This window comes from Dendropsophus ebraccatus, chromosome 1 (genome assembly GCF_027789765.1).
Source record: "Dendropsophus ebraccatus isolate aDenEbr1 chromosome 1, aDenEbr1.pat, whole genome shotgun sequence".
NCBI classification, from domain to species: Eukaryota; Metazoa; Chordata; class Amphibia; order Anura; family Hylidae; genus Dendropsophus; species Dendropsophus ebraccatus.
In genome coordinates this window covers 212108812-212129655 of record NC_091454.1, presented here as the reverse complement: position 1 = coordinate 212129655, position 20844 = coordinate 212108812, and the positions used below count along the sequence as shown (strand labels likewise).

Below are 20844 nucleotides of genomic sequence, written 5' to 3'. Positions count from 1 at the left end.
GCGGGATGGACTTGCTGCGGTAGGCGACCCCTAGGTCACTAGCCCTGGCTTGGCTTGCTAAAAGCGGCGGGTGAGGTGCAGCTGGTGATACTTAGGCAACAAGCAGGACCACAGCAGTACTCACGACTGGAAGCACAGGCAGCAGGAACTACGGGCAGGGACCACAGACAGGAACCACTGGCAGGAATCACGGGCAAGCTGGGACAACGCGCTAGTGTGGAGTCCCACCACGGGTGTTTCTTGTACTACACCTGTCGCAAAAAAAACCTCACTCAGTCAGGTGGTGATGAAGGTATTTATTGATTTCACCACTAGATGTCAGTGTTTTGTATGTGAATGTATATCTATTGCACAGATGTAGTTAACAAAGGGTTACTGCTCTTTCTATGTTATGTAGTTTGTTGACCAATGGAGATACTTCTTTCTCTTCTGCCTTTCACTATTTTTCTTTCTCTTGCACACATTCTTCTCCACTACTCACAGGGGGTTACACACATCCCTGTAGGAAGTAGTCACTATGTGAGAACTTCCTCTCAATGAGTGAGTTCCCCTCAGGACCCCTGTCCGGGACAGTCAAGTTGTGTTGGAGAGTCAGTACCCACAAGTATGGAGCAACCAGAGACTTTCAGTTTCTTCAGTCTAACTATTTCCACTATGCAATGTTAGATGCTAAAGGGAGGACAAGTCCGGGTTCAATTCCAGCTTACCCTGAGAACCTCTCTACACAGTGCAGGGCAGTATCCTAGCTACAGAAGAACTGACTCAGATAGAGCAAAGTTACCGTAACAAAGGTCTACGTACTCTATCTCGCAGCGCAGGTGACACAAAAAAACTTTGGACACTTAGCTACACCCAGGTAACTACAACTGGGGCTTGTGTCACCCCAGTAGGACAAGTACCTCGACACTGTAGGGCAGAAGGTGGTCAGACATAGTCTAAACATGGGCACAAGTATCTCTCTCTCTAACTCCTCTCCTCTTCTCTTCACTGATCAACTGTAAACTTGACCAGTACCGATACATCTACCTCTTATATTAGCACTTAAAGTATCTCTCAGCACAGATCCAGTGAGACACTGAAGCCTGTATCCAGATAAGTTATCTGCTGCCAAAGTGTTCTGTATTCCAAGAGATTGTTCAGTAAAGCCATTATATTTATTCTACTGGGACTCAGTCATCATTGCACCAGCACCTATACACCTCGGGTCACCTACACACCTTGGGTCATTTTCCACTTTCTGTGGGTGGCGGTACTGATAGTCCGGGTGGGTCATTTTCCCCTTTCTGTGGGTGGCGGTGTTTGACACTGTATAGGGACTGAACAGAGGGGCCTAACTATACTATATACTGTAAATCATTTTCTAATTAATATACTGCTGGGGCCACAGAGAAAATAATAAGCACCCTGTTCTTACCATACACGCTTCCCCGGGTATCCACCTGTGATGTCTGCTGGCCCCCTGCTGAACCCTCCAGCCCATGTATACTGGTATATATTAGTATCAGTATATTGGATTTGGTCAGCAACAGTATGTCATTAATGTGTATGGTAATAATACAGAAATTTACTTTTTGGGGGTGAAGGGTACAAAACATATCTGTATATACTCTAGCAATGCTGAAGGGTGGGCCTAAAAAAAAATTAATTCGAGTAAATGAGACTGATCTGTAATTTCATGCATGGCTGTGACGATATAATACAGTATATAGCCATGATGCACTTACTATATCTTCTCTGTATGGAGCAATCCCTATTGGATGTTGCTTCGTATGCTTTGTGCTTCAGCTCTTACCACTGCCTGTATTCCGTTGTGTGTATGCTGCTTCCATCTAGTGACTGTGTTTTGGCTATTGCACCTGGAGTGTTATAATATCTGGTGTGTCTAGCCTGGCATCTATATTTGTAGATTGCAGCTCTGGTGTGCGGTCTGTATCCAATTTGGGCTCTGATGATGTTGGTCACATGTACAATTCTGGATTCAAATTCCATCAGTTGGAGGCATGTATAGAGGGGTGAGGCATATGTGTACCCCTTTTGGTTCCTTTCTTGCCATTACATTTTGTCCGCACCACCACACAATAGAGACCAATGCTACTGGGACAATGCCATGGCCCAGTTGCTGGTACTGAGCCTGCTAGTGGTTTCTGGTGTTTTGGAGGCTACTTGTCACAGGTGACAGGAGTAGTAACACCCACCCCTGGACACACAGCAACCAGACCTTAAAGTGACACTGTCACCCTCTTTTTGCATTATGACTTCTCTGCACAGGTGTAAAGGGTAAATTTTGAAGTTTTCATACCTTATTTTATATCATACATCATGGTGCTTGTTCCAGGAAAAAGTGATCTTTTATCATCTGCAGATTGTGCTACCTGGGCGGGGCTTCACGGCCGCAGCACCACTTAGCCCCGCCCACATCACCACTGTAGGCCCCTTCCCTCCGTGACATCGACACTGCATAGGCCCTGCTGCCTCGATGGCCATTGGAACTGGTCGGCCCACCCCCTCTAGGTCGGCCCAAAACAATGTGTCGGGTTCCCGTCCTGACTGGTAGTACGAGTCCCAGGCCTTTGTCTTTGGTTGTAGCTAGCTAGTAGTTTCTTTCCTACTCAGCCGAGCGAAGTTCAGCAGAGAGCAGCTATCTTGCACTGTGCTCTTCTGAGGACCAGTCTTACTTTCCACTCCACGGCACAGGCAAGGTAGGTTGCTCCTTTATCTCAGGCTAACCTGGAACTACTCTCAACTACTCAGTAAGTGGAGTCAGCGAGAGAGAGAGAGAGAGAGAGAGAGAGTGTATGTGTAGCTAAACCTTCCTTCCTGACTGCAGCTGTGCACAACTGTGACACCTAGTGGCTGGAGTAGGAAACAGCAGTTAACTGCACCAATTGTGACACCTGATAAAGAAACTTTTGCGTAGGTGTATAGAAAACAAAAAAAAACACGTAGAGGGACACTAAAACAAGAGGTTCTGACAGACAATATACACCAAAAGTGTGTGTGTGTGTGTGTGGGGCGGGTAACAAGACAAGGGAATAATGTTGATGGACAAATATAGTAAGTTCCATATGAAAGGAAAGGTCATGAAGTATTACTGAAATAAGTGGCATTGAATCTGCTACCTCTAGGAGTAGGTGATAGTTGTGTGGAGAATGAGGGGCTGCAAGGTGTTGTAGTGCAGGAGCTAAGGGTGTTGCAGTACCGCTGCAGTACTTGTCCCATGGCCTGAGTGGTAGCTAGTTGTTCCCTAAGTCCAAAAAACATACTTTGTAAATGTTCCTATTACCAATTTCTGCAATGTGTTGGTGCAGGATGCAATCCCTAGGGGTTCAGGGAGAACTGCAGAACAGTAAACTTTACATTAAAAATCTTTAAGGTGCAGACACAGAATACAGTCACAGTTTCAGTTGAATACAAATCCTTAAATTGGATCTGTAACCTCCTGACCGCTTACTAAGCTGGTGGCACCACTGGATAGATCTAAACTAAAGAATTTCGAACATATCTTTGTGGCCTGTGTCTGTTTTTTTTTTCATTAAAAAAAACTTTTATTTGGGCTGTGAATAGTGTCAAGGAGGCGGAACCTATAATTCCCTAGGCCCTAGAATTGCTCCACCTCACTGTGCTGTATGTAGAGTGTACATAGCCGTTTATGCAGGGCATATAGCACGTTTAGGTGTAACAGCACTAGGGTCCATATGATGATAATAGGCTCCGCCTCTTTGACACAATTCACAGCTCAAATAAAGTTTTTTTTCATGAAAGCAAAAACACTGACTCAGGCAATAAAGGTACGTTCTGATTTATTCAATTCAGATCTATTCAGTGGTGCCATTTGTAGGCAGTCAGAGGGTCACAGATTCACTTTAATACTTGACTTGAAAGACGTAGAAAAAGATAACCAGTACTCTTGGTAAAAGAATGCGACCTTGCTGTGATGAGTACGCGGAGCGGCACATCCATAACTACATTTGACGTTTGCCAGAAAGGACTTGGTGAAAGCAGGGTAGCACTTTGGCCAGAAACACAGCTTCTCCAACTGACTAGACTTGAGTTGAGACTTGAAACTTGCAGATGATGCATTCTCAGTATAGACAGGCAGACTTTCTCAGGCGTAGTCGCACCTCTGGTGATTTAGCTGTGCATGGTTATGGAAACAGGAACACAGGATACAGGAATCAAGAACAAACAACTGTACAGCACCATAGGCACAGACACTGGCCAGCGGCCAGGCTCCTGAATATGAATCTATGGCTCTGAGAGACCCCCGCTCTAAAACACACCACTTATCCTCCCATGGAAAGGGAGTGGCAGTCACACAAAGTTACACTTTATACAATCATCATAAGGGTGGAATATGCAATATTTTTGTCTGATGAAAGCCTAAAAGCAAAATAACCTCTAGGGAGCCGTACTGAAGGGCGGAACACTTAGAGGATACTATTACTACCTGAATAATGTCTCTGAGCTCCACCTTTGAATGTGATAAGAGGGCGATGGGCACAGTTGGCAGCAAAGAAAACAACTCTGCGCATCCTTAAAGGGACTTTATCCATCTCAGTATATGGCTTCTCGCACAGTTGAAATAAAGGATACTCCAAGAACATATCTAGCTGGCGTTACCAGATAATAAATCTCTCCACCAGCAGAGCATCCATTATTCTGAGCCAGCAAACAGTGGTAGATAACTGTTTTTATTACTACATTGTTCTTGGAGATGGAGGGATTAGTACTGGAGCCTTGTGACAGCACAACCTGTGAGAGAGGAGATTGAGGGAAGATCCTGAAGGCAAAACCCAAACAATAGTGAGAGTGGTCGGAGCTCAGACTGTAAGTGATTGATATGGAAAAAAACATCAGTTTATGTGTTTTAGTTCTCTTTTTGGTATAAATTATCTGAATTTTATTCAGTAGTATTATAACCATATTAAAAATTATAGGGGGGATTTATCAAACATGGCGTAAAGTGAAACTGGCTCAGTCGCCCCTAGCAACCAATCAGATTCCACCTTTCATTCCTCACAGACTCTTTGGAAAATGAAAGGTGGAATCTGATTGGTTGCTAGGGGCAACTGAGTCAGTTACACCATGTTTGATAAATCTCCCCCATAGTTTTTATCGTTTACTATTTTTACATTTATAGTTTTTGTTGCTTTTTTACTTTCAAATTTCATAAAGTTTTTATCTTTTACTAATCCTACTACTACTCCTATGCTCATACTCTAATATCCAGAACTTTATTTTTTCCCTCGGTGGTCTTGTTTGTTTGTTTTTTCCTGCCGACTGAGCTGTACTTTTTATTTATACTATTTTGGGGGTTTATACTGTACTTTTTTAAGGAAGGGCGGGGTTAGAAAAAACAGCAATTTTTTAAAATCACATTTAAAGCGAATTTATCAGCAGGTACATCGCTTTAAGATCTTTGCTTCAATAGACCGCTGCAGGTGTGGGGATGCCGGTGCAGCAGTCCTTTTTTTTGAACCGTGGCCCGATTCCTGCAAAATGTAAGATTGTTTTACAAAACTTTTTTTTAAGCTAGGCCTAACAAACTGCATCCGAGGCTCTGCCCAGATTGTGCTGCTAACTGCTACACCAATGTACAAGGACAAACCCCATTGTCTTTAATGGGATCCGTCATGTTTCCACTCCTGTTCGTCATTTTAATGGGAACAAAAGTAATTTTAAAGCTTTAGAACCTCTGATGCAGGGTGGCCGGAGCCTAACTAATACCATTGGGGAGGAAAAGAAATACAATACTCCATAACAACCATCATTACGTCAAAGGGGAGGGGAAGGAGGAGGTTAAATGGCCAGATCATTGCCTCACAAGTAAGTGTCAGCTGTACAGGACAACCAGCATCGTCACTCAGAGGTATATATATATATATATATATCATATTTATCTATAGAATTTTATCTGCTGTTTCCAGTTTTTATCATTTCTAGTACTACTTTTTTGTTTTTTTGTAACGTCATATCAGGTTTGAGCTCTTGTATCCTTTGAGCTTTATGTCGATTTTACTTCATTGGCCGCCATAGTAAAATTACAGGTTACCAATGAGAATATTGTTCTAGAGAATCGGTCATTTTTTCTCTATAGGTTTTAGCCTTTTTGTGGATTTTCTTAACCACAGCGCTCAGCTACCTGCACTGGATTACATGAATGCTAGTCAGGTGTGAGAGCAAGACAAAGGAGACTGTGTGAACTGTATATACATCCTTTTTAACTCATTCACAACCTGGCAAATTAAGATTTTAGGGTTTTTTTTTTTTACCTCCTTACTTGCTCAGACCCATAGGAAGAGACTGTTGACCATATAATGTATTGTAATAGTCTACAATTGTTTTTATTCATTTATTTGTTATTACTCATTGTCTGCATACATTTTTTGTATAGTTTAGGGTTTGTTTGTTTTTTTGTTTTTTTTAATAAAAGTATTTTTTATCCTTTTTCAGTTGTAGTAAATTTTGTACCTTTAGCGGGGGATATTATTTACATTTAGTAAGCATGGTTGATAATACATACTGAATGGCCAAAAAAACAAAAAAAAACAAGCCAAAGTGGCATGAGACGAATCCATCAAAACGTAGGTCGAGTAACAAAACTGACAGCCTATCTGTTCTCTCATGCCTCTTTGGTGTTAGTCCTTTGCTTGTCTTTGGTTTATGTATATACCACACGATAGGGGTTGCAGTTGAGGTTATATTAAGTATATATTCTCAACCACTATTTCCATGTTGGATATGTGATCTATTTTTACGCTTTTGTGTACTCGCATGTTTATTTATTCACCTGTCCACTCGGCTATTTGTGTGCATTACCCAGAAGGCCTTGTTTGCCCGTGCTTAGACATCATTATTCCTTACCCATTGTCATAGTGTCTTTGGGACTCCTTTCAGTCTTTTTGTACCATGAACGGTGGCCGTGTTATCTTGTTTTTCTGTATTTTCATATATGTCGGTTTACTTCTATGTGGGCAATACTTTAGTTGTTTAATTGATTGTAAGTCCCATTTTGATTATAGTTGCCATATAATACAATATTAGATTAAAAAAAAAACAGTGAGTTTCCAAACCCCATTATAACGCAGGAGACGATAGCAACGATTAATAGCACCTTCTGTCAATTTTATTTATCATTTGAGCAGTAATAAAGGTGAATTATTAATGGATTGTATGTCCTGCGCTATATTACTACAGGATTTGTAATTGGGTGGTGCATTTAGGACTTAAAGGGGTACTCCAGCGTGGGGGCACTTTTGCGCTGGGACCGGGGACGAGGTGGCCGAGGGAAAAGACATCCACTCACCTCCCTGGTTCCAGCGGCGAGTCCCGCATCGCGGCGCTCTGGTGCCCGGTTCCCGGCCGCTTCCGGGTGTCTGACGCGGGCCCGAGACGTGACGTCTCAGATCCGCTCAGCCACTCAGCCACTCAGTGAAGGAGGCAGGATCCCCGGTCCCAGCGCAAAAGTGCCCCCACGCTGGAGTACCCCTTTAAAGGGTTATCCAGCAAAAATCTTTTTCTTTCAAATCAATTGGTTTCAGAGAGTTATATAGATTTGTAATTTACTTCTATTTAAAAATTTCCAGTCTTCCAGTACTTATCAGCTGCTGTATGTCCTACAGGAAGTGGTGTATTCTCTCCAGTCTGATACAGTGCTCTCTGCTGCCACCTCTGTCCATGTCAGGAACTGTCCAGAGCAGCAGCAATAATTCACCATAGAAAATCTCTCCTGCCCTGGACAGTTCCTGACATAGACAGAGGTGGCTGCAGAGAACACAGTGTTAGATTGAAAAGAAAACATAATTGTATCCTGAGAAACCCTATAGACTTTAATGGGGCCCATCAGATTTACAATTGGTGTCTGTGTCTTTTTTAGGATTCTAACAGAACAAAAAAACACTGCATTAAAACAAAACCTTCAACAGAAGGTTTAAGCATAGATAGCCCTATACAAATCATATGTATTGCATTGATCTGTTCAATCTGCAGGGCGTACCAGGCAGGAGTACAAATCCATTGGGGGTTTTGGGGTAACTTCTGGGATGATCTGCAGATGTTATGCCGCTCCATGGCTGTTACCTTTTGCCTCAGTTTGAGCTGATCGAGGGTACTCTGGCCCTTTAAAATTTTGTATGTTTTTTTCCCCCTTGCAACATAACCATCATACAATACTCACCTCCCCGTGCTCCCCCATTGTCCTACTGTGGCGTTATATAACACTTTCTATATTGTAGATGGGTACAATTTGTAACATTGTATAAAAACATTTCATGATTACTCTCTCCTTTCTATTACAGAAATCTTGCTGAGGTCCGGATCATCGGGGGATGAAATGAGCCCACGAATCTGCTCAGGGAAATTCCATGTCTTCTGTTTCATGGGCTTCATGTTTCTGTTTGGTTACACATTCTACCATGAAAAACAGACAGAATTTATCAGGCGGCTTCCGACTCCAAAATTCCAACCAAGACGTGTGAATAACCTGACTTACCCGGCTTTCCAGCACCCTCTGGCTCCTCCGTACCCGTACCCATACCATTTCCTGATCAACCAGCCGGACAAGTGCAAGAACCGGAAGCCTTTCCTTGTCCTAGTGGTGCTAGTAGAGAGCCAGGACTGGGAATCCAGACACACAATCCGGGAAACATGGGGCAATGAAAGTCTTTATGATGTTGATGTGGTCAGGATTTTTCTGGTGGGTCTACCTGTACGTATTCCTGACCGAACCCAGCAGTTATTGGTGGAGGAAAGTGAGGCCTTTGGGGACATCATCCAACAAGACTTCATGGACACCTATTACAATTTGACCCTGAAAACCTTAATGGCTATGGAATGGGTGATCAAATTTTGTCCTTCTGCCAGTTATGTCATGAAGATAGACAGCGACATGTTTCTTAATGTAGACTACTTGGTCCATAAGGTTCTTCATCCAGACTTACCTGTCCGTTCAAATTATTTCACAGGATTCATAGTTCCCGGTGGTTCACCCTTTAGGGACCCATCTTCCAAATGGTACCTACCTAAGGAAGTCTATCCAAGCGACACCTTCCCACCCTATATTGCAGGTCCTGGATATCTATTTTCAGCTGATATAGCAAAAAAAATCTATGAAGTGTCCCAAGAAATTAGGGTCATCCCCATGGAAGATGTTTTTATGGGCGTCTGCTTGTATGAGCTCCATATTCCACTTACTGAACCCCCTCCAGGAATATTTACTGGCCAAAAGATTGATTACGACCTTTGCAAATTTAAGAACCTTGTCACAGTCCACCATTATGAGAAAGAAGAGCTCCGGACTGTATGGGCAGACTTTTGGACTAAGAAATCTCAGCAGTGCTAAGAAAATCACTGACTAACATGTCATTTCCCGCTGGTTCTTCATTGGTGGGCCCCCAGGATCATTTTCTCGGGTGGGCCCCAGATACCCTAGTCCGACACTACAATTATGAAATGTGAAAGGATGTTTTAGATTAAAATTATATGGGGGTGCTGTTGCCCATTGTTTTTTGGATTGTTAGACAAATCCAGCATGTTACGAGATCATTCTCTGGAGAGCCGTAGTGCTCACATACCAATGGGCCTCTACAAGACGCACAAAGGTCAAGAAGAAGCGAGCCCCATATAGATATGACTTTGGAGCCTACTCGCTATATCTAACAGGATTACTGTGGGACATAATGTAAATTATGGGGTATGGGGTAAATTATGAAAACTTGAATTTATTTACATGATATTTATTCTATAACTAGAGCTCAGTGAGTCATATTTTGGAGAATGGGAATACCCCTTCACAATAGGATGTGTCCATGATGTTCTGTTTAGCTGTAGGGTTGGGCCTTGGAGTCTAATGGACCAAAGGAACCCCAGTCCAACCCTTAGGAATATAACTATAGGGTGTGCAACACTTCATATCATAGCAGGTCACCTAAGACCAAAGGAGGAGACAAGTACTATATATATTTGTGGAGGAGCTCTGTTACCGATTCGCACTTGGGTCTATAGGCTTTAGGTTATACCTCTACCAGCACTGGTCTCAGGCACTATGAGGTAGGGCCCTGACTGCTGCCCAGCACCCCCAGCACCAATGAGACCTCACCATCTATTATTACATGCCACCAGTGTTTATGGTACAAAACTATATTGAATTAAAGGAGAAGTCCGGCGAAATGTTTAATTAAAGTATTGTATTGCCCCCCAAAAGTTATACAAATCACCAATATTCACTTATTATGGGAAATGCTTATAAAGTGCTTTTTTTCCCTGCACTTACTACTGCACCAAGGCTTCACTTCCTGGATAACATGGTGATGTCACTTCCTGGATAACATGGTGATGTCACTTCCTGGATAACATGGTGATGTCACTTCCTGGATAATATGGTGATGTCACTCCCTGGATAACATGGTGGCGTCACTTCCTGGATAACATGGTGATGTCACTTCCTGGATAACATGGTGATGTCACTTCCTGGATAACATGGTGATGTCACGCCCCGACTCCCAGAGCTGTGCAGGCTGTGGCTGCTGGAGAGGATGATGGCAGGGGGATGCTCAGTGTCCCTCCAGTGCCCTGTGTCCCTCAGTGTCCCCCTGCCATCATCCTCTCCAGCAGCCACAGCCCGCACAGCTCTTTTAGTTGGGTCGTGACATCACCATTTCATCTAGGAAGTGAAGCCTTGATGCAGAAGTAAGTGCAGGGAAAAAAGTACTTTATAAGCATTTCCTGTAATAAGTGTATATTGGGGATTTGTATAACTTTTGGGGGAGAATACAATACTTTAATAAAATTTTTCGCCAGACTTCTCCTTTAATTAGGTTGTATATATTTTAATAGCCGGTACATATTTTATGGTATCACGTCTATGATACATGACTTATGATTGACTGTACATACATGTTAATTTTTTTTTTACTTTTATTTTGACTTTTTCTTTATAATTATCACAACTTTTTATTACACTTATCAATTTTTACCTTAAAGTGATACTGTCACCCCCCTTACTCTATATTTTGATCTCTGCACCATCCACAAGCTTAGATATATATATATATATATATATATATATATATATATATATATATATATATATATATATATGTACCAGAGAAAAGTCCACCTTTAAGGGTGTTGTCAAGTTGGTTTTGCTGCAATCTTAAAAAAATTGTGGTAAAAGTGTGAAATGCGAATCTACCCTAAGGCCCAGTCCACACTGAGCAAAAACGGAGAGCTCCGCCGCGGAATCCCGCCTTGCTCCGTGTCCTGCAGTATCTTTATGGAAGCGCGTGCCTCCGCTTCCTCCCCTCTTCGCTCAAAAAATTGACATGTCAATTCTTTGAGTGGAGAGCAATAGGAGCGGACGCGTACCCTCTCATTCAGTCACTGCAGGTGTGGTGTACCCCTGGGCTGCTACCAGGTCCCTTGGGTTAGTGTCACAGATGATGTAGTCACAGGTGGCCAGAGTGGTGTAATTATCCTCCTGAATAATAGGACCCGCCACCCACAGAAAGGGGAATTGTCCCAAGGTTGTGGTGTATATGCTGTGTAGGTGGTGATGAATAATCATAGACTCTGAGATAGCGTTGAGTTGCTTTACTACTTGTAAATGTGCAGCAGGTAATACAGTGGATCTTTGGTATACACTTGATAATAGTTCCAATAAACACCTGCATATAAGACAACCAGATCTGCGAGATAAGTGCTGAGTAGGAGATAGTTGTGTTGGTAGAGTTGTGCTGAGGTAGAGTGGCAGAGAGGAGGATGCCGTGAGAGTCTCAACCTATGTAGAAATGTGCTCTGCCGGGATGTTGGAGGATTTACTTGTAGAAGTAGAAAAAAAAGACCTGTGCCTGTGTATTGACCTTTACTCTAGCCTTCACACCACCTTATGCCCACTAGCGTTGGCTGAACTGTACTAGTGGGTGACACAGGTCGCAGACCTTGTTGCCTGGGCTGAGCGGAATGCTGAGGGTTCCCTGCTGACACCCGCGCTGCGAGATGGAGTTCATAGGCTTACTGCAACTTTGCTCCACCTGGATCAGTTCCTGGCTCTGTGGCTCTTTAGTGGATACTGTCCTGCACTGTGACTTCTCCTAATCCATGACGTAGGTTGAGGTTATCTGTTGGCTAGTATTCTCCTAAGAGGTGTAACACTGCATAGTGCTTTGTTTGGGTACGTAAGAGAAAGTTAGTCACAGCGTACTGTCCTGCGTCCTACCCATGCGGGGCACTGGCTAAGACTGACTTCAGGGACCTGGCAGAGGGCCAGGGCCCGGACAAGACTGCTGTGGATAGCTATCCAGTTTGCGTCCTCTCTCCACACTGTCCCGAACAGAAAGCTCTTGCTCCTCCCCCACCCAAGGGAATGACTTCCTCGACAGCATGTAGGGTGTGATTGGGTGAAAAGAGTGCAACAGAAGAATAGAGAGAAGAAGTGATAGAAGAGAAGAAAGCAGAAATCCTACTGGTTCATAGATTCTGGTAAACACAAATACTATAAGCCTTTGCGATCCTTCAGCTGTGCAGCTTCCATACATTAACACATAATACAGCGACATCTAGTGGTCAACTCTTAATACTACTTTTACTATACTAGGACCACAAAAAGTACAGACTTTTGCGAAGGGTGTGAATAATAGTAACACCCGTAGTGGGACACCACTTAGAACAAGGGGCACGGCGGGATTCCGTGGTGGAGAGCTCCGCCGTTAAATTCCGCTGTTTTTGCTCAGTGTGAACTGGGCCAAAGAATTGATCTTGATTGACCTTATACCTTGAATGAGGGAGACTATTAAGCAAAACTGATACTGTACTAAAATGGGTATCCACATCATATCCCTGAATGTAAAAGGGCTTAAAGGGGTTATCCAGCAAAAATCTTTTTATTTCAAATCAACTGGCTTGAGAAAGTTATATAGATTTGTAATTAAAATTTTAAAATTTTTAAGAAAATCTCGTCTTCCAGTACTTATCAGCTGCTGTATACCCTGCAGGAAGTGGTGTATTCTCTCCAGTCTGACACAGTGCTCTCTGCTGCCACCTCTGTCCATGTTAGGAACTGTCCAGAGCAGGAGAGGTTTTCTATGGTGATTTGCTGCTGCTCTGGACAGTTCATGACATGGACAGAGGTAGCAGCAGAGAACACTGTATCAGACTGGAGAGAATACACCACTTCCTGCAGGACATACAGCAGCTAAGTATTAGCTTATCTGAAGAAAATAGCACAAAAAGCTGACATTTTTTGTATCTAAGAGACGCCCCAGAAACAAAATGATCGTCATAGGTTGCCATGTAAAGAATTTCCCTTTATCTATTCTTCTCCTGCGACAGGTAAAGGGAACAGAGCCTCAGTACTGGTCCGTAATTTAATAGCTGTGGACGACAAAGGGCGCTTTGTCATCTTGGTGTGCTCTGGTATACTACACTTAATTAACCAATCTTACACACTAGTCTCTCTATATGCCCCTAACAGGAAACAACATTGATTCATTAGGAAAGTCCTAAGCTAAGGTTACCGCTATTAACCATGGCCCATTAGTAATGGTAGGTGATTATGGCCACCTATGGACTCTACTTCCTCCACAAGCTCTCCAGAACCTACCCCCTTAGCTACAACCATCTCAGCTTACAATCTTGTGGATCCCTGGAAGATACAGTATCCAAGGGATAAGGATTACATTTTTTTTCTCCAACCCCCATATAATATATACTAGATTGGACTTCTTTTCCAATTGATAAAAGTATGTTACCAAGAATTCTGAACACAACTATAGGCCCCATTACTTGGTCCAACCGTTCCCCAATATTCATGGAAGTAAATGTACAATATATACATGTAGTGTCCCAGCACAGGTGTGCCACTAAGTTTTTTACACCAGGGTAAAGTAACTCTCTCAGGTTCACACAGAAGGGGATGAAAGAGATTGTACTGTGTGTTTTTCCCCACTAGGTGTCACTGTTGTATTTATTATGTACTATCCTATGCACAGCTGAAGGCCTAAGAATTAATTGTTTTATGTCACCTGCTATGTTTCCTCCTATTACAGGTGCAGGCTCCGTTTCCCTCACTTTTCCTCCTATCCTGCCTCTTCTTTCTTATCTACACACAAGCCCACCAATCACACACTAGCCAAGTTGTCCTTATAAAAAGGAGCTTGTTTGTGGTGGGAAGGTCTTTGTTCCTTAGTCTTCTAGTGGAGGTGGAGAGAGACACCACAGAGCCTGAGAGATTTCTCCTACGTTGCTTACTACCGTTAGCATGCAGTGCTAGAAAACCTAAGAGGTAATGACTAGAGATGAGCGAACCGTTTCGCCCGGTATGGGATCCGGTTCGGATTTTCCAAAAAATCCAAGTCCGATCGGATTCGGATTTTTGGAAATCCGCTCCGATTTTTTTTTTCTTGCTTTCTAAAATGGCAGCCGCCATTCTAGAAAGCAGGAAGTGCGCTGGGCGGGAAAAGCGCTTTCCCATGATGCCCGGAACACATCCAATCAGCAGGGATCTTGAACTAGCCCACCCCCATTGTGACATCGGTATTGCTTTAAAAGGAGCGGTCACATGACCACACCACGCAGTGTTTGGGGGGGAGACAGAGAGAGAAGAAGCAAGCTGCTGTTGTGTACTACAGACTACTGAGAAGATATTGTGGGAAAGGAAAGATTAGGAAAGCGGAGAGGAGAAACATCTAGTGATTGAGAGAGAAATATAGAGAGGGCGAAAGATAGACAGATTAGGTATTGGACAGAAAAGGGTTTACAGAACCAAAACGTGCAGTACAGATATACAAGTCCTATACTTCTGATAGTGTGTATATCACATCTGTCTTATCTTGAGAGACAAAAATACCTGGTTCAGGTGTATAGCATTGTATCTTTAAAAAAAGTGCTATATACCCAATTTCTATACTTGGACCCTTCTGATTGAAAGTGTGTATATCACATCTGTCTTATCCTGAGAGACTAAAATACCCGGTTCAGGTGTATAGCATTGTATCTTAAAAAAAAAAGTGCTCTATATATATACAGTATATATATATATATATATATATATATATATATATATATATACATACACACACACACACCCAATTTCCATACTTGGACCCTTCTGATTGAAAGTGTGTACATCACATCCATCTTATCCTGCGAGACTAAAATACCTGGTTCAGGTGTATAACATTGTATCTTAAAAAAAAGTGCTATATATATATATATATATATATATATATATATATATATATACCCCATTTCCATACTTGGTCCCTTCTGATTGAAAGTGTGTATATCACATCTGTCTTATCCTGAGAGACTAAAATACCTGGTTCAGGTGTATAGCATTGTATCTTTAAAAAAGTGATATATATATATATATATATATATATATATATATATATATATATATATATATACCCAATTTCAATACTTCAATACTTGGACCCTTCTGATTGAAAGTGTGTATATCACATCCATCTTATCCTGAGAAACTAAAATACCTTGTTCAGGTGTATAGCATTGTATCTTAAAAAAAGTGCTCCTGCCTGGCCTCCATGTTGACTACTGCTGCTCCTGTACTGGCCTCAAATGACTATTGCCGGACCTCCAATGGCCTCCAATGACTACTGCTGCTCCTTCACTGCATTTGTGACCTTTTTCCTGCATAGACCCTGTAATGGTGAGTTTCCTGCATAGACCCTGTAATGGTGAGTTTCCTGCACAGACCCTGTAATGGTGAATATTGAAATCAAAGAAAAAAAAAATTATCGAAAAGATAATTATGTTACTGACATGTAGAGCCCTAAATTCAACCAAATACACTACCCCTGTATCATATAGATGCTTTAAACGATGAAATCCAAAGAAATCCGAAATTCGGTCGGACCAAACTTTCCCAAAAAATCCGAAAGTCCGGTCGGACTGAACTTTTGAAAAGTTCGCTCATCTCTAGTAATGACGTCCTAGGAGGAAAACCTTGTCCACACCAGGGATACCTTCTACAAGATACAGGGCAGTATACCTGAAGTTAGGTACTGACCCAGTAGGCAATTAGCATTAGGGAAGCTGACGTATCCTACTGCAATGACCAGCTATTCTGAGAAGTCTCGGTAAGTCTGCTCAACCCAGCACAGGGTCCTGGGACCTTGTACTACCCTATCAGGACGGGAAGCTGACACTGTAGTACATTGCTACATTGGACAGGGAACTTAAGACATTCCTCTACTCTACCTTGCAGTTACTCTTACTACTACCTCTTGCCTGAACCTGCAGTTACAAACGTATACTTAACGTTTATTGCACTTAAGTTCTTATCAGTAAACCAAGTTATCCTGGTTAAGCTATTGGACCCACCTATACACCTGTTCACACTTGGGATGTCCAAACCTCAAACGCAGTGCCCGTTTGTCTGGGGGTGGGTTCCAACACCACTCCTGGCCACCGTAACCAAGTGATCCTACACCCACGCAGCAACCACAACACCGCGTAGCTACCCCGGAATACGGCATACATTCATACAAGAATACTTTAGATGGACAGATCTCAGACACTAAGGTATGGTGCGATACATAGGGCGACACTCAGAGGGAACTTTATAAAGCAAACCTCAAACTTTAAAACACAGCATGGGGCTGAAGTAACTAACATTCCGCAACAATTGGAGAGCCTTCACGGACTAAACAAGACTAAGGGCCCTATTCCACCGGACGATTATCGTTCAGATTATCGTTAAATCGTTCGAATCTAAACGATAATCGTTTGGTTGAAATGCAGTTAACGATTAACGACCGAATGAGAAATCGTTGATCGCTTTATAAGACCTGGACCTATTTTTATGGTTGCTCGTTCGCAAAACGTTCGCATTGAATAAGACGTCGTTCGGTTGTTCGCAGTAGATACGAACGCATTGGCAAAGAAATAGCGAAGAAAAAACTATCGCAAATACGATCATAAGTAACGATTATCGTTCCATGGAAATGAGTGAACGTTTTCAGGTCTTTCGCAATAGCGGTCGTTTGAGATCGTTAATCGTTAACGATTATGCGAACGATAATCGTCCGGTGGAATAGGGCCCTAAGTTTGATCAGAGAGAGCACGAGAAATTTAAACTCTGCCAACAAAACTTGATGTCCTGCAAACCCATAAACATGAGCTAGCTTTAAACAAACGAAATCTTAGTACTGGCATGGCAACAAGCTGGTATCCCTTACATCTACAATGCTGCAAGAGACAAAATAATAGACCCTAAAGGGATTGTGGATACATTAGCATCGTATTACGCATCCCTGTATAGTTTACATAAGGACAGTATTACTCCCCAACCGTCTTTACCTTCCATCCAAACATATTAGATAAGCTCCAACTCCCATCTGTATCTCTGGAGAAGCTCAAAGAGTTATCCTCCGCGATTACCCAGGAGGAAATACTAAAGTCCATTAAATTTTTAAAGGTCAACAAATCGTCAGGACCTGATGGCCTTACAAACGAATACAAGACGTACAGAGATATCTTTGCTCCCTATCTTTCCAAAACTTTTAGCGCGAATATCCAGCAGGGTGTGTTTCCATCTGAAAGGCTTGCAGCTCTGGTAGTGACCATGCCCAAACCAGGAATATCCCCTAATACTCCTAGAAAATTTAGCCCAATATCACTCCTTAATACTCAGCAGTACGGAAACAGGTGGGCTTTGACAAAGGGAGGAAGCCATTGGATAGAACAAGATTCTTTATAGATTGTATCCCATTTGTGGTGGCCCAATGAACACCTTCTCTGCTCCTCACTTTGGATTCGGAGAAGGCCTTCAACCAGATGCAATGGGGATACTTGAACTTGGTACTAACCAAATTTAGCCGAGGGGAAGATCTTCATAGAACAATTATGGCTCTATACACATCACCAACACCTTCCGTCTACACCTCTGGGACCCTTTTCAAAAAAATTTTGATTATTAATGGTACCCCACAAGGGTGGCCATTATTACCGTTAATACTTGCTATGGTGACGGAACCCTTGACGCAACGGATTCGGGAGGCTTATATGTTTAAAGGAATCACTATTGGCAGCACTGAACACCGCATCGGTCTGTTCGCAGATGGTGTGATCCTCAGTCTCTCCTCTCCTGAAATATCCTCGGAAGTTTTAAATATTCTAGAGGAATTTGGAACAATGAGTTAATATAAAGTAAACTATTAAGTAAACTATTAAGTATGGGTATCTCTGAACAGAGTATCCTGCTGAACAGAGTATCCTGTAGGTGCCTTTTCCAGGGCCTGGCCCTGTGGCCAGAGCCTTAAAAACCAGGTTTAATCTGTTCCTGTTTTCTGCAAGTTCCTGAAAGCAATGCTATGGTCTCCTTCATGCTGAGGGGGATTGTCGCTTTCAAGTCTATCGCAAGTCCTCCCTGTCTGTATAGGGGACTTATCTGAATCAGTTGGAGAAATTGCTATTTGCTGCCCCACTGTTTCCTGCTTGGTTTCCTTTGCATAAGTTGAGGGGCTATCTCTGCTCAGTTGTGCAAACCTGGACACGTACAACTAGACTTACCACTCTGTATACCTGGCCAGCATTGATGGATAATTTATAGCCCCCCGCCAGAGTGCCGTGCATATCGACCTGGTCCAATGTCATTATTCAGGTTGGATAACCTCTTGTCAGGCTGTCCTTTGTGTATAGGTGGTCCCTCAACTATTGGGCTTGGTTATAGAGGTTGCGGCACACATGCCCCTCTTTGCTCTCAGCTAAAGTATATATACTGCTCAGAGCTCAGCTGGGATAGTAAACAAGCAGTTACACAGGTGCACAAACCACTGTCAATCAGATGATCTGTAGGACACTGTACAATAGTGACCCCTGGTGGCGACTGCCAATTTTATGTGATTTATTGCACAATCTGACTAAATTAACATAGTAAGGAGACTCCAGGTACTGGGAGTCACCAGGAGTATCTGGATGGATTTGGCCTTGACTGGTGTGGGACGAGTGGGGCGTCAATACTCCCTGAGAGATGGGTGCCTCACAGGGCCGGGACAAGAAGTTTTGGTGCCCTAGGCAGAGAAGGCAAATGGCGCCCCCCCCCCCCCCCCCCCCGATCCCAGTGTTATAAGAACTGGTGCGCCACAGACAGTATAATGCCCTGAAAGTGACACTGTATTATGAGCCCCAATACATACAGTAGTATTTGCAGTGGGTATCCAAAACCAACCTTGGTGTCTGAACACCTTAATACAATCTGACAGTTCTCCCCCCTGACTTTCTGAAAGCAATGTTCCAGTACCGAACAAAACTTCAGAGGGAAATGTGTTTCGTATACCAAGGTGTTACTCTATATACAAGAGCATAGTCACCTATATTACTGTATATACAATAGCAGTCACCTATATTACTGTATATACACTAGCATAGTCACTTATTACTGTATATACACTAGCATAGTCACCTATATTACTGTATATACAATAGCATAGTCACCTATATTACTGTATATACACTAGCATAGTCACCTATGTTACTGTATATACACTAGCATAGTCACCTATATTACTGTATATACAATAGCAGTCACCTATATTACTGTATATACAATAGCATAGTCACCTATGTTACTGTATTTACACTAGCATAGTCACCTATGTTACTGTATATACAATAGCATAGTCACCTATGTTACTGTATATACACTAGCATAGTCACCTATATTACTGTATATACACTAGCATAGTCACCTATGTTACTGTATATACACTAGCATAGTCACTTTACTGTATATACAATAGCATAGTCACTTATTACTGTATATACACTAGCATAGTCACCTATATTACTGTATATACAATAGCATAGTCACATATGTTACTGTATATACACTAGCATAGTCACCTATGTTACTGTATATACACTAGCATAGTCACTTATTACTGTATATACAATAGCATAGTCACCTATATTACTGTATATACACTAGCATAGTCACTTATTACTGTATATACACTAGCATAGTCACCTATATTACTGTATATACACTAGCATAGTCACCTATGTTACTGTATATACACTAGCATAGTCACCTATGTTACTGTATATACACTAGCATAGTCACCTATATTACTGTACATACACTAGCATAGTCACCTATATTACTGTATATACACTAGCATAGTCACCTATATTACTGTATATACACTAGCATAGTCACCTACGCTTTTCTATTCAAACTGTGAAACATGAACACAAAAAGTAGTGTGAACCTGAGCTTATACATACCTTCCAGTAATATACATAGAGAAAAAACTACATACTGTATACAGACATGTTTATGTATATACACACAGACACACACATTTATGTATACAGACTTTTGTATGCGCATACATTTATGCATATACATACACTTACACATGCACACATTTATGTATACAGACAGGCAGTATATATACATGTATACAGGCACACACTTATGTATACACACACACACACACACAGATACACACATTTATGTACTATACATATATATACATATATATATATACACACACACACACACACAAAACAGCTACCTCCCATCTAGGTGTGTGGCCCTTGCACCTTCTTTCCATCCTGGGACTGTCATGGAGGGGTCTGCTGGTGATGAAGACAACAATGCAGATGAGAGGCCCAGGACAGACAGAGCTGCAGACACTTCCTGGTCCCCATGTGCTGTGTGGTCTCTGCAGGCTGCCATCCTTCACCTCCTCCTCTCTGGCCCGACAGCTGAGCAGCTCCCAGAGCCTAGGGGATGAGTAATGCTGCACATTCCCCCATGCTGCCCTCCTGCACCAGGTCAGACGCCTCCTGGGAGTGGGAGCTCAGCCACAGCAGTGT

At 42.4% G+C, this 20844-nt stretch overlaps 1 protein-coding gene across 1 annotated transcript; it reads left to right on the top strand.

Annotated features, from left to right (window-relative positions):
* The first annotated feature begins 8350 nt into the window (after nucleotides 1-8350).
* Nucleotides 8351-9340, top strand: LOC138795528 (beta-1,3-galactosyltransferase 2-like). Its single transcript, XM_069974792.1, has one exon. It carries the CDS (start codon nucleotides 8378-8380, stop codon nucleotides 9338-9340), a length of 963 nt encoding a protein of 320 aa, XP_069830893.1. The 5' UTR covers nucleotides 8351-8377.
* The last annotated feature ends 11504 nt before the right edge of the window (nucleotides 9341-20844 follow it).

Excerpts from the sequence above, each read along its gene's own strand:
- LOC138795528 (XM_069974792.1), top strand. The coding sequence starts at position 8,378 with ATGGGCTTCATGTTTCTGTTTGGTTACACATTCTACCATGAAAAACAG.